The 15,050-nt window shown below is 39.4% G+C and overlaps 2 protein-coding genes across 4 annotated transcripts in view; one reads left to right on the forward strand and one right to left on the reverse strand.

Annotated features, from left to right (window-relative positions):
* The window catches only part of mcph1 (microcephalin 1), a 363,873-nt gene that overhangs the window by 105,399 nt on the left and 243,424 nt on the right, over nt 1–15,050 (reverse strand). The gene's annotated exons all lie outside the window — the stretch shown is intronic.
* The window catches only part of LOC121278144 (angiopoietin-2-like), a 101,738-nt gene continuing 87,863 nt past the window's right edge, over nt 1,176–15,050 (forward strand). The window contains exon 1 of the mRNA XM_041188258.1: nt 1,176–1,948. Within this exon, the coding sequence (XP_041044192.1) occupies nt 1,667–1,948 (282 nt within the window). The 5' untranslated portion in view covers nt 1,176–1,666. The remainder of the gene's footprint in view (nt 1,949–15,050) is intronic.

The raw sequence follows: 15,050 nt of genomic DNA on the forward strand, positions 1-15,050 counted from the left end.
CACAATCTATCACCAAAGCAACAATACTGAAAGTTTCTAACCAGTGCTATCCAGGAAGCATTTCTCACACCATGCACACTTTACATAAAAATGGTAATCCATCTAGGGCAAAATCAAGCTGAAGTTTTCCTTTTCCCCAAGAATTTAAATTACTTTTAGCTTAACTGCCAAGGAAGACTGTCTGGCAATTGTATTTTTAAAGACATAGGAGAGAAAATCAATATTTTCCCATTGGTGTGTAGGACCTACCAAACTTAAGAGTGCACAATTCATTGGCTTTATATGCAAATTAATCACTCTTAGTGTCACAGACACTCATGAAGGCCTTTTCCCAAAGGGGAAAAATTGAACACTTAACTGTAATAATTACACTCAACAAAGTAGCTAGGTCAGAGGAAAAGGTTGACCTGTAAAATACTTCTGAACTTAAGGTAACGGTACTCTTTGTGGACAGATCTTTTTGCTTCTTATGCAGAGGGAAAAAATAATTCCCATATAATAATTTGCAGCTTGGCGAATTGTCAAAAGAATTATCTGAACTGGTTCCAGAATTACTTCAGTCATGAATCTGCGACGTTATCAGCAGGCAACACATCATTGATGTTAAAATTTTTAAAAAATGGTAGTTGGGACATGTTACTAAAAGTTCTGGTGTATGCTATAACCTGTTTTCTTAAATTTAAATGCATTGTCTTATGATGCCTATCCTGCAACTTATTATCTGACATGTATCTGGTGCCATATGACAGGTAGAAAGATATTATAAGGTTTTCAATTTCTGACAGCACTTTACCAAATTACCTGCAAAACATGATGTAACCAAGGCAAATATCTTGAATTTACCACTTACCAACAGTGTAGCTATGAATATGTATTTTTCTTTTAAGTGCAAGATACAATCTATTAGTATTATGGATTTTCTTTTTTATTAAGTGCAATTTGATGAATGTGTTAATTATTTCATAGAAAATCCTGTCAGGCATTTTCCACCACATGCACTTTTTGTGCATTCTTCCATTTCTAGCTGTACAATGTTTTCTAGCACGTAGTACAGGGGAAGCCAGAATGATTTCTTCTGTCTATTCATAGGTCCCCACTTGAAGAGTTGAAAGGGAATTACTAGTGGCTCTGTTATTGGCCAATCATCTTTCTTTGGAGTTTTGGTAAATTCAGTGTGGGCTGGACAGAAACGTACTCGTGTTTCTATGTTGTCTGAGAGTGACCTCCCTGGTGGAAGATAACTGACAGCTCTGAGGGGAATACACAAATACAACACTTCAACAATTCCTGTCAAGTTATCATAAAAAGCGGCATTGATTGAGTCAGATACAGCAGCTTGCAGAAACGTGCATAAGGCTTCAGATAAAAGGGCACTTTCAAGCTGGGAAACCAAGCCAGTGGGGAATTGTGTTTGCTTTACAGCATTGTCTCTGCCTGCGCAACACAGACTGAAAGACTACAGGAAGTAATACAGAACCTTATTACTCCAGTTTTGACAGAACATCAAGCAGTAACAGTTCACAGTGCTTTGTACTTGGCATTTTAACCACAGAATTCCAGAGGATAAAAGCACAGCAACTGAAAAATTCTTTTGACAGATCTTTAAAAATTCTTGGATTGCACTTAATATACAAAGGACTCACTGCACTTTGAACGGACACAGAAAATGTTGATTTCTTCTCTGTTTTTCTTCAGCTGCAGTCTCTCCCTGGGAACAGGGTTTCACAAGGGTATGGATAACACTGGAAAAAGGCATTATCAAATACAGCACGGGCCTTGCAGTTATACCTTTTTGCTTCCCGAAGTGGACAACTGCCGTTCGGTGGCAAATCACTATGTGCCTAACACGGTGCAAAGGGACTCTCCAGAAACAGATAATGATGGCTCTTTGCAAAGGCTTCAGCAACTTGAAAATATAATGGAAAACAATACACAGTGGCTGCAGAAGGTAGGCTAATCATTTTCCTCTTAGAAAAGTGAGACATTCTTTTAGCAGTAAGGTAATTTTTGAAAAGAAAAAGAAATGTATCAAGTACGTAAACTGTGACAAGCATCAATATAAAAGTATTGTCTGATATACAGACTACCGATGGAGTTTACTAATTTGCCTTGCCACTCTATTAAAACTTAGCCTTGTGAGCTATGGCAGCATTGTTCTTGTGCTTGGGAATTGGCAAAAGCATCAGCATTTTACTTTGGCTAATTTTATATTGTTTAGTACTGTTTTGGTTAATATATGTTTTGGGTGTAGTTCTTATTAACCACATATGATCACAACAGCAGTCCAAAATAATGTACTGGCAATAACTCAACCAAAGTTGTTTAATTGTAAAATAATCAAAAAATATTTTTTGAAGTAGTTCCAAGATGGTTTTCTTCACAAATCTCTTACTGATCAAAATTATCAGTACAGTGCTTTCAATAAATTCTGGCTGAGAGATACCGTGATTTCTTTCCCCTCTTTTTCTGGAGATCAAATCCCACTGTAAATTATGATTAATGACCTAAATGAAAATGGCTTGGCACATGTGGCCAAGTTTGTAAGTCTGTAAATCCGCATGTGATATGGCACGATGTTAACACAAGTTTAGCTTCTTTATTCCCATTTTCTTCCCAAGAGAAATGCTAATAATTTTGTAACATAATTTTAATAACTAAAAGGTAAAATATGCAGACATGAAGATACATCGAGTGTTCTGTGCCATGTGCAAACTATTTACTGATCAAACTGCACCCATAGAAACATATTATTTGACTGTTCAAAAGCTCCAAAATAATTGCGATCATACTACCAAGGTGCATTTTTCTTTCAAAACGTTTAAGAATAGCCTTAAGCAAATAAGTGCAACATTTTTCAGCATTTTATGACATTTTTTCTATTCAAGCACTCTATGATTAAACTTTGTAAATGTAGCAAGAGATTCTACTCCTGGTAATATATTTTTAGGAGCGCCTCTTTTCTCCTCACACCTCATGCTTAAAGTGGCCAAGATGTTCGATAAATTGCGCCAGGTTCCCATCAACACGGTTGGAAATTGTTCACTGGGTGGTATGCAGAAATGGCTGAGGGTAACTGCATGCTTGATTTTTTTTCCCAAATTCTGCTTTGCTGTGAAATACCTGGCCTCCATTCTGCAATTCCCTACAGCAGATTCATAGATAGTTGGAGTAGTGTGGGAAGAGTCACTGATGTATTCAGCAGTATTAACTTTTAACCCTCTCTGTTTTAATAAGGCTAAAAATAGCTATATAATACCCAGTGAAAGCTCCTTACATTCCTGGGCCAAAATATGTTTGGACATAAACCTTTTTTATTAACTATTATATTGATGTCATGGTGCAAATATATTGCTGGGACTGGGTCAGATTAATACAAAGGAGCAATGAACTTTAACATTGATTATGTGAACCGTGCTGTTAATTTTTGTGAAAGAGACTAGCTTCTACAAGTATAATGGTTATCAAGAGATTTCTACAGATGTGAAAAAGGTATCTAAATGCATGAAAAGCCTTACCATTTAAAGCCAGAGAAAATAAGAAAAATATTTAAGTAATTGTATATAGTAGCACCTAAATGGGGGGAAAAATAGGTTTCTTCTGCTATTGGCACAAATAAATGTAGTATTTTATTTGGTAGGAATGACCAGGATCTGTGCACATTGTTATACATGCTGCCATTTTACACCTCTATATAGTTCCTCTTTCAAGTTTTGTATGTATCAAGTAATGGCCTTTATTCTTCTCTCACTACATTCTAATAGAGATATCCCATTTTATCCCTGTAGTATCCCAATATGACTCCTTCAAGTGGTACCTGTAGGTCATGATTTCATCTTTATAAACCATAAAAAAACAGGAGGTAGCTATTCGGTCTATCCTACCTATGCTGCCTTTTTGAAAAGGCTATCCAATTAGTTCCACTCTCTCACCCTTCCCCAAAGTCGTGCAAATTTGTTCTTTTCATTGCATATATTCAATTCCCTTTTGAAAGTTACTGTTGAAGCTGTTTCCACTGCCCTTTCAAACAGTGCATTCCCGATCATAAAATCTTGCTGCGTAAAAATAACTCACTCCACAAATTAAGATTTTCTTTGGTAACATGCTAGTTAAAATATTTGCCCTTTGAGCCCTAAACAAACAGGATAATAACTGCCAAAACAGTGCTGACAGGAATTCTATTCAAATACATAACCCCCCTGGTAAGTCCCTATCTCTGCTGAGTTCATAGGGAAAGTGACTTGAAGAGAGGATGTGGGGAGCAGGGTTCGCAATTGCAGTGGGAAAACAAATAAACCCCAATCTTTCTAATACAGCTCGCGACACTGTACCATGGCAGAGATCGCAAAGCGAATGTTTCGTAAACGGATTAATAAAAGTTAGATGTTAACTCTGTGAAGAAACAGTAGGGTTCTATTCCTGAATAACTTTCACTGCATTGTTTGTCCGTGGTTGTGCTGTGATTGCTAGACAAAAAAATATTTCTTGGTAACGTCAGTGGTGCTTTACACAAGTATTCTTCAAAGATCGTAATTAGAAGTATGGGTAGCACAGTGCCACAGCATGTAGAATGGGAAGCTTGGAAAAAAGAAATTGCAGCAATTGCAGGGCCTGGGACAAGATTCCTTGCCCACCTTCCTTGGCTGGGAAACAGTGTGTGGGACAAAGAAGATTTTTTTTAACAGGAGCAGTTCAAAAAGTTTTTGATGTCACAGCTTCATAACTACAAAACCAAAGTTGGCAGACGTATTTTTAGCAAACCAGAAAGTTCTCAAGACAAAAGGATTTTGTTCAACTGTTTCCTGTGGTCAGTTGCAAAATACTGGCATAGTCATAAGTGTGGCAATTAGCCAAGTTAGAAGAATTATATACAAAAAAAATCATAGAATATGTCTAGTATTGCCCTTGATATATAAGATTATTTCTAATCATTATCCCATGGTTACTCTGAAGAAGGCATCAATTCCTTATGGGGGATAATTGGATAACAGTGTAATTATGAATTACATTGTATGAACATTGTTTTGGAGAATTTTCTTCATACAGAGAATTGTTGGAGCAAAGAAGGCTTTGCCACGTAGAGTGGTAAAGGCCAATAACACAGCATCTTTAGAAGAACAGTTGGGAAAATTGTGAAGCAGACAAGTTACAGGGCAATGGGAAATAAACAGGGCTTTGTGATTAGGTTTGAATTGCTCGAGACACAGTCACAGAATTGACACAATTGACTGAATGGCCTCCTTCTGTGCTGTAAACCTTTATGGGCTGAAGAGTCTCCAAATTACACTGTTAATTGCTGCTTGAGTTCGAATGCATCGCCTCTTCAGAATCATTGGTTCTCCAAAGAAACACTCTCCTCCGTTACTCTAAGTCTGCTTGCAAGATCAGTTGGCACTAGAATGGCTGATTTGTAAAATCCAAGATTCTCTACTCACTCAACTATGCCTTAGCTGGCAGACACTCAACACACCCAAAAAAGCCGGTCAGCAATGCTCCTCCAACATGATTCCCCTATTACAGTGGTGGTTATTAAAGAGTCAGCAGGCGCTCACCTCAGCGATGTCAACAGCAGCCTTTACTGTGATTAGCATAGTGGAAATGCAGACTTTAAAATCAGCAGAGAACATATCTGGTTAAATGGTGCCCTGTGCTATTAAGCAAACTGTTTGCAGAATCGAATCAGCAGCAGCTACACTTAATGTGCGATCTGCTAACCCGCAGGGGGTCCCATTTAAACAGCCAGACTCTGTATGCCTTTCAATGCTGGAAGCTTCACAATCCTGATCTCAGCAGAAGTTGTAAATTGGATTGCTGGTGTTGAGAGCCTGTTGCCCTTAATCCTCACTTCTGTAATGCAAGGGGGCTGTGGTTGTTGCTACCCCACTTTGTCTTGTCCTCTCAGATTCCACAATTTGAGCAACATTTGGGTAATGGGGAGAGCTAAGTTAAAGAGAAATAAGAGACTTGCATTTATATAGTGCCTTTCAGTACATCCCAAGCTGTTTCACAGCCAATAAAGAACTTCTGAAGCTGTAGTCACTTTGTAATGTAAGAAACATGGCAGCAAAATAGAGCACTGCAAGGGCTGACAAAATGCAACATGATAATGTCTAGATAATGTTTTTATGATGTTGATTGAAGGATAAATATTGACCAGAAGACTAGGGATAACTCCCCTGCTGTTCTTCAAAATAGAGCAATGGGATCACCACAGAGACCAGGTGGAGCCTTGGTTTAATGTACCTTCCGGAAGATGGTATCTCCGACAGTACAGCACTCTCTCAGTGCCACATTGGAGTATCAGCTGAGAGTTTTGTGCTCAAGTTTTGGAGTGGGATTTAACCCACAATCTTCTGACTCAGAGGCAAGATTGATACCAACTTTGCCATGGCTGACACCTGAACCGTTAACACATAAACTGCTAGCAGGGGTAGAATGAAAGAGATGAGTGAAGGCAATAAAAGCATAGACTGCCCATATTCGCACAGATTTCCCTTTATCTATGAAAATTCACATATGTGCTTGACATGACAGATAATTAAAGTCCTATCGTGTATCAATATATCTGCATCAGAACATGAAATGTACATCATATAAAAGATTTTTTAAATGATTATTTATATTTTGCTAATAAAAGTGTGGTCTAAAAGAACAGTGAATACGGTAAATACTTAACACGTAGATTCTAAAAAGATATGGCATTTAAGACATGTAACAACCTTGTTCATAAAATGCACAACTATGTTGTTAGCTGCTGCTAGCTATTAAGAAAATAAATCCTTTCAAATAGTTATCTCCAAGGGGATCTGTTGCCCATGCCTGACATGTAAGGAGACTGGAATTTAAATATTGTTTCCCTTGTTCTATCTGCTCAAGCAGATGGCAGCCTGTCAGCTTAAATAATTACTGCAAATATTGATAGATTGCTGGATTTCACAAGGGTTAACAATACCTGATGTCACTGGACAAGAATTAAAACATTTCCAAAATACGCTCCAGAGAGTGCATAACCCAAATATTTATACAACAACACATAGCTGTAATGATAATCTCTTCATCTCGACAGGCAGTCCCTTACTGCTGAGTCAGATCTTTCCTGTTTAACACTTCTTCAGCTTGCCACCTGTTTTATATCTATAGAAACTAGTTTGCAGAAAATTTGGACTAAAGGTTACTTTATTATTTGATCTGCAATGTAATTCAAAGTAAGGGAACAAGATAATGAATTAAAATTGGCATTTAACAAATATCTGGCACTGACAACTAAAATTATATCAAGTAAATATTTTCATTTTATATATATATATAATTTGGCAATGTTTCTCTCAGCATTGCACTTAATATAAAACATTGGTTCCAGGGCAAAATATAAACCACATTACCTACCAGAAAAATATTGCCAATATTTTGTTGTGAGCAGTAGCTGCCATCGTCAAATAGTCACTTCATCTGCAAGGTTTCAGAACAATAGAAGCTAGTCTATCTGACAAATATAAATATTGCAGTGCTTATTTTGCCTTTTCCCTGTTCCTTTTGAGTTGTCACTGAAAGATTTTGACAGCAATCATTCCTACTGTGAATGCTACAACTGTCCAAATTTCTCAAGTAATTTTCCCCACTTGTTTCCTTCTTCGCTAAGGCTATTGTATACTTTTAAAGTAACATTTACAAAAGAAAGCTTACATCAAAAAGTTACAGGCTTCAGGAAAAAAACACTAAATTTACCCCTAACACTGGTTACTTGATGTTAGAAGTGCCCATCTATAGGTCCCCCTGCACAGGCTTTGCATTTTAAGTTGAGGCACTAAGGTTTTCCAGCTATTATGGACAAAGTCTCCATGTATAACAGAGTGACACCTAATGGGAGCTGCAGTCTATCTAAGCTTCCCTGGAATTACAATACACAGAGTGCATTACACACATCACATGAAAACCAAATAGAAGATTTACACAAAAGCAAAATAATACAGATTCTGGAAACCTGAAATAAAACTGAAAATGCTGCAGCATCAGTGGAGAAGGAAATGGACTTAATGTTTCATGTCGAGGACCCTATATCTGCTGGAGAGTAAAGTAGAGGTGGAGAGAGGGAGAGAGAAGAGAGGGGTGGCAAGAGGGAAAGAAACATCGAACACTTTCTATCAATCCCATTATTAGGATCTATGGTGATAATTCGCATAATTTTTGGCTGGTTAAGTTTTATTTTCAGAACAGTAGACAACATCAAACAAGGAAGGAAGGGGATAAGAGCATCAAGAATACAAAAAATCCACATTTTTAATCATTTTAAGCTGTTAAAATAAAAAGTTTGCACCATCATTGGCAATGAGTTTTTATTGTGTTGCTGGGGTCGGGGTGATGTTTGCACTGGCAGCACTGTGGCATATAGAGAAAAGACAGTTAATGTCGTAAATGTAATTTTAAGTATTTCTATCATGTGTCTGTCATGTGATGTATTGCTTCATTAAATTTCCTATATTACAATAACAGGCTTCAGTGGAACCATGGTAAACAATAGAAATCACACTTGAGATCTAGGATTATGACCAATAACATAGCATTTTTTTTAATTCATTCATGGCATGTGGGCGTTATTGCCCATTCGTAATTGTCCTTAAGGAGGTGGTGGCGAGCTGCCTTCTTGAACCACTGCAGTCCATGTGGTGTAGGTATACCCACAGTGTTGTTAGGGAAGGAATTCCAGGATTTTGACCCAATGACAGCGAACTAATGGCAATATATTTCCAAGTCAGGATGGTGAGTGCCTTGGAGGGGAACTTCCAGGTGGTGGTGTTTCCATGCATCTGCTTCCTTTGTCCCTCTAGATGGTAGCGGTCATGGTTTTAGAAGGTGCCGTCTAAGGAGGCTTGGTGAGTACCGGCAGTGCATCTCATAGATGATACACATTGCTACCACTTTTCGCCAGTGGTAGAGGAAGTGAATGTTTGCAGATGGGGTGCCAATCAAGTGGGCTGCTTTTTCCTGGATGGTACCGAGCTTCTTGAGTGCCGTTGGAGCTGCATTCATCCAGGCAAGTGGAGGGTATTCCATCACACTCCTAACTTATGCCTTGTTGATGATAGACAGGCTCTGGGGAGTCAGGAGGTGTGATACTCGCTGCAGGATTCCTAGACTCTGTGTCACAGTATTTACTGCTAGTCCAGTTCAGTTTCTGGTCAATGGATGTTGAGTCAAGGAGTTAGCGATGATAATGTTATTGAATGTCAAGGGGCAATGGTTAGGTTCTCTCTTGCTGGAGGTGGTCATTGCCTGGCACTTGTGTGGTGCGAAGTTGTCAGACCAAGCCTGGATATTGTCCAGGTCTTGCTGCATTTGGACATGGACTGCTTCAGTATCTGAGGGGTTGTGAATGTGCTGAACATTGTGCAATCATCAGCGAACATCCCCACTTCTGACCTTATGATGGAAGGAAGGTCATTGATGAAGCAGTCGAAGATGGTTGGGCCTAGGACACTACCCTGAGGAACTCCTGCACTGATGCTCTGGAACTGAGATGATTGGCCTCCAACAACCACAATCATCTTCCTTTGCGCTAGATATGGTTCCAATTAGCGGAAAGTTTTCCCCTGATTCCCATTGACTCCAGTTTTGCTAGGGCTCCTTGATGCCACAGTCAATCAAATGTTGCCTTGATGTCAAGAGCAGTCTCTTTCATCTCACCTCTGGAGTTTTTGGACATCAACTAGCAATTGTTATTGCATGCACAATAACATTCCAGCTGGCACAATCTCTTCATAATAACTGAATGTGATTTTCAATAATCTACTCGAATGGCAGTATAATGATGCTACATTTTGAGCGTAAGGGGCATGTAGAATATGCGTTGTTTGACAAATTTAGTTTATTTTTTGAGGACAGGAAAGTGTCTATGGATGCTGTTTATATTTATTACAAAACATCATTTATTAAGGTTCTGCACAAGAGATTATTCACAGATTGATAGTGCATAGAATTGGAGGTAACCTTCTTACATGGCTTGGTAGTTGGGTGAACGGTAGAAGACAGAGTAGAGATAAAGAAAGCATTCTTTGATTGGTGAGTTGGGATCAGTAAAACATAGATATATGTATTTGGATGAAGGAACAAAAATCATATTTTCAAGTTTGCAAATGACACCTATTCAGGGAGCAGTAAGTTACAAAAAGAATAAAGACAGGTCAAATGAGTGGGCACAGCTATGGCATTTGTGTTCAATGTTAGATTGTGATGTTGTTATTTACTATTTGGTTAAAAGCTTCAAAAACAAATTTTAATTTGTGCAATTTTTGCCTGGTTGTCACTGTAGACACGACTATTTGGGTTGACAGGAGCATATTTGTCATCTTCGCCTTCCTGCCATCCCTCTCTTTGTTAATTCATTCTGAAGCCAGATGGTGAAGTAGAAAACCAGTTGCCAATTTTTTTTTACTTAACACTAGATTTGTTTACAGAGTGCAACATTATACATGTCTGCCTCCTCCCTAACCAACACCCCATACCCCAGAAGTTTCCCTTTATTTGTGCTCAAGGTATTTAATCAATCAATTCCCTTTACCTATGTATCCTTAGCCTTAATAATACAATCAACATACTGTTATGAGCCTAGACCAGACCCTCCAAGGTTTTGATAAGATCCATTTAGAGACCAAAAACATTTTGTTTAAAATAGACAACATTTGAGATTCAAGACACTTGCTAACAGAATAAACCCACAAGCTTCCACAGGTTTTGAACAAACAAAAATAAACTTTACTACACAAGTTCAAAAGGGTAAAACAATTTATATGTCTATCTTATACTCTAACATTCAGGGTTAATATGAGGTACATGTGAATTAACAGGCACACTGTGGATGAAAACACCACACTTTACAGTACATAGGAAATTCAACCAAGACAGCTCCCACGGTTTTTCTCAACATTCCACCCAGACTTAAACATTGTGAATCAACCAATCTTGTTGAAACTCAGTCTCCCTGATAAGGGACTCCAAACATCTCACTTTCAAAGATCAAACCTTTGAATTCCCTCAAAGCCACTCCAACTCAGACTGCCTCAATGACTGCACACTTCCCAGGGTTTCAATTTCAGCTCCCGAGACTCTGTTCCCCTGGACTTCTGAGTCACATTCCAGCCTCCACTTACTGGCACAATTTCAGCTCTTTAATAGCCAGCTAGCTTCACTGGGCTGGCACTGTCCCTAGATTTCACAAGATCCGTACTCCCCAGGTACACAAAGCTATAAATGGCTCCCAAGGCTGCTTCTGAGCTGTAACCCTTTCCAGCACGGAATCAATGACCTTCTGCCACCTTCTCAGCCCCCCAGGACTTCTCCTGAGCCCCAATTGCACAGAGCTATCAAATGTCTTCGAGAACTTTTCCTGAGCCACAACTACACAAAGCCAGCTAACAGCAACTGATTACGGGATTACGGAGATATGGCTGCAGGGTGACCAGGGATGGGAACTGAACATCCAGGGGTACTCAGTATTTAGGAAGGACAGACAAAAAGGAAAAGGCAGTGGAGTTGCATTACTGGTTAAAGAGGAAATTAACGCAATAGTGAGGGAAGATGTTAGCTCTAATGATGTTGAATCTGTATGGGTAGAGCTAAAAAATACTAATGGGCTAAAAACGTTAGTGGGGGTTGTACATAGACCCCCAAACTGTAATGGTGATGTTGGGAATGGCATTAAACGAGAAATTAGAGACGCATGCAATAAAGGAACATCTGTAATTATGGGTGACTTTAATCTGCATATAGATTGGGCAAATCAAATTAGTAACAATACCGTAGAGGAGAAATTCCTGGAGTGTATACGGGATGGTTTTCTGGACCAATATGATGAGGAACCAAGTAGAGAACAGACCTTCCTAGACTGGGTATTGTGTAATGAGAAAGGAATAATTGGCAATCTGGTTGTGCGAGGCCCCTTGGGGATGAGTGACCATAATATGATAGAATTCTTCATCAAGACGGACAGTGACGTAGTTGACTCTGAGACTAGGGTCCTGAATCTTAATAAAGGAAACGACGATGGTTTGAGGTACGAGTTAGCTATGATGGATTGGGAAATGTTACTTAAAGAGATGACGGTGGATAGGCAATGGCAAACATTCAAAGAGTGCATGGGTAAACTGCACCAATTGTTTATTCCTGTCTGGCACAAAAGTAAAATAGGAAAGGTGGCCAAACCACGGCTTACAAGGGAAATTAGAGATAGTATTAGATCCAAGGAAGAGGCATACAAATTGGCCAGAAAAAGCAACGGACCTGAGGATTGAGAGCACTTTAGAATTTAGCAAAAGAGGACCAAGGGATTGACTAAAAAGGGGAAAATAGAGTACGAGAGTAAGCTTGCGGGGAGCATAAAAACTGACTGTAAAAGTTTCTATAGGTATCTGAACAGAAAAAGATTGGTGGAGACAAATATAGGTCCCTTACAGTCAGAAACAGGGGAATTTATAATGGGGAACAAAGAAATGGCTGACCAACTAAATACATACTTTGGTTCTGTCTTCAAAAAGGAGCACACGTATAACATACCTGAAATGTTGGGGAACACAGGGTTTAGTGAGACAGAGGAACTGAAAGAAATCAGTGTTAGTAGGGAAATGGTATTGGAGAAATTGATGGGATTGAAGGCCGATAAATCCCCAAGGCCTGATAATCAACATCTCAGAGTGCTTAAGGAAGTGGCCCTAGAAATAGTGGATGCTTTGGAGGTCATCTTTCAAGATTCTATAAACTCAGGAACAGTTCCTACAGATTGGGGGTATTGGGTATTGTTACAGTTCACCCATGCGCTCTTTGAATGTTTGCCATTGCCTATCCACCATCATCCCTTAAAGTAATGTTTCCCAATCCATTATAGCTAACTCATGCCTCATACCATTGTAGTTTCCTTTATTAAGATTCAGGACCCTAGTCTCAGAGTCAACTATGTCACTCTCCATCTTGATGAAGAATTCTATCATATTATGGTCACTCATCCAATGCTTGGGACCCCAGCTATTTACAATATATATTAGTCATTTAGATGAGGGAACTAAATGTAATATCTCCAAATTTGCAGATGACACAAAGCTGGGTGGGAGGGTGAGCTGTGAGGAGGATGCAGAGATGCTTCAGTATGATTTGGACAAGCTGAGTGAGCGGGCAAATGCATGGCAGATGCAGTATAATGTGGATAGTGTGAAGTTATCACTTTGGTAGCAAAAACAGGAAGGCAGATTATTATCTGAATGGCTATAAATTGAGAGAAGGGAATGTGCAACGAGACCTGCATGTCCTCGTACATCAGTCACCAAGGTAAGCAAGCAGGTGCAGCAGGCGGTAAAGAAGGCAAATGTTTTGTTGGCCTTCATAGCCAGAGGATTCGAGTACAGGAGCAGGGATGTCTTGCTGCAATTATACAGGGCTCTGGTGAGACCACACCTGGAATATCGTGTGCAGTTTTGGTCTCCTTATCTGAGGAAGGATGTTCTTGTTATAGAGGGAGTGCAACAAAGATTTACCAGGCTGATTCCTGGGATGGCGGGATTGACATATGAGGAGAGATTGAGTTGGTTAGGATTATATTCACTGGAGTTCAGAAGAATGAGGGGGGATCACATAGAAACCTATAAAATTCCGCCAGGACTAGACAGGGTAGATGCAGGAAGGATGTTCCTGATGGTGGGAGAGTCCAGAACCAGGAGTCACAGTGTGAGGATACGGCATAGACCATTTAGGACTGAGATGACAAGAAATGTTTTCCCCTAAGAGAGTGGTGAGTCTGTGGAATTCGCTACCACAGAAAGTATTTGAGGCCAAAACATTGTATGTTTTCAGGAAGGAGTTCGATATAGCTCTTGGAATGAAAGGGATCAAAGGATATGGGGAGAAAGCGGGTGCAGGCTATTGAGTTGGATGATCAGCCATGATCATAATGAATGGCGGAGCAGGCTCGAAGGGCCGAATGGCCTACTCCTGCTCCTAGTTTCTATGTTTCGCTGCCTGGGGCCTCTATCAGCAGCAACTTTTTGTTATGGCCCCTTCCCCTGCTGCAGAACATTCTATTTCCCAGCAAAAACACAGATAAATTGAAACCACAGAACCTTCTTAAGCTCCACCCATCTCCACGATGACGTAGCCTTCCAGTGCTCACTGAATGCTTTTAAATTAATTGTAGCTCTAACTCCCAAAACAAAACAACTCCCTAGGCTGCATTTCTTTGCAAGTAGTGTAGACACCTTGTCTCTTATTCTCCAGCTAAGTAAGTCCACCTGCGGTTTCATGATCTTACCTTTCTAGCTATTAACCCCTTAAGTTAACATGGCCACAATCTTTTAAGTGTAATAGTCTTCAAGCTGCTTTAGTTGCATTTATCCCAATTTTTACAGTTAAACCTTAATCTTCCCTGAATTAAAAATTACGTCTAAAATATTACTATGAACCATGAACTAGGTATTTATACGAATACCATTAACACCCTTCCTTCTTCCTCTCTCCCTTCCTCACTCTCGCCTTCTATATCTCCATCTTGAGCAGGTATACACATGTTGTGACATTTGTGATGATCAGCTCGTAATATTGAGAGACCATCCACTTCAGATCAAAAGAAACACAAATCAGAATATTTTCTTCATGGTGAGAGATTAGGAGCTATGGAAGAGCAAAGTGATTTGAGTGCCCATGTGCACAGAATACTAGAAGCTAGTGCAAAAGTACAAAAAGTAATCAATAAGGCAAACAGAGTGTTGCCATTTATCTCAAGAAGGGGCCTTAGAACTCTGTGATCAGTTGTCTGAAAGAAACTGGCCTTTCAGAAAAACAGGCCATGTTGAGAAAATCTTCACCTAGCAACTGAGCACAGTGGCAGAGTGCCATCAAAAGGCATTGATAACTTTTGCTCATGCCTTTGATTCCATGAATTCAGATGAGACGAGGGAAAATGCTGGCCAGTGGGAGGAAGTCCCACTCCATAGCTATTGTAGCTAGGGATTGAGATTCACAGGTTTACAGTGCAATTGAATTTAGTGTACAGGTAAAGTTATTACACCTTACTTCTG

The sequence above is a fragment of the Carcharodon carcharias genome, chromosome 5 (assembly GCF_017639515.1).
Source record: "Carcharodon carcharias isolate sCarCar2 chromosome 5, sCarCar2.pri, whole genome shotgun sequence".
NCBI classification, from domain to species: domain Eukaryota; kingdom Metazoa; phylum Chordata; class Chondrichthyes; order Lamniformes; family Lamnidae; genus Carcharodon; species Carcharodon carcharias.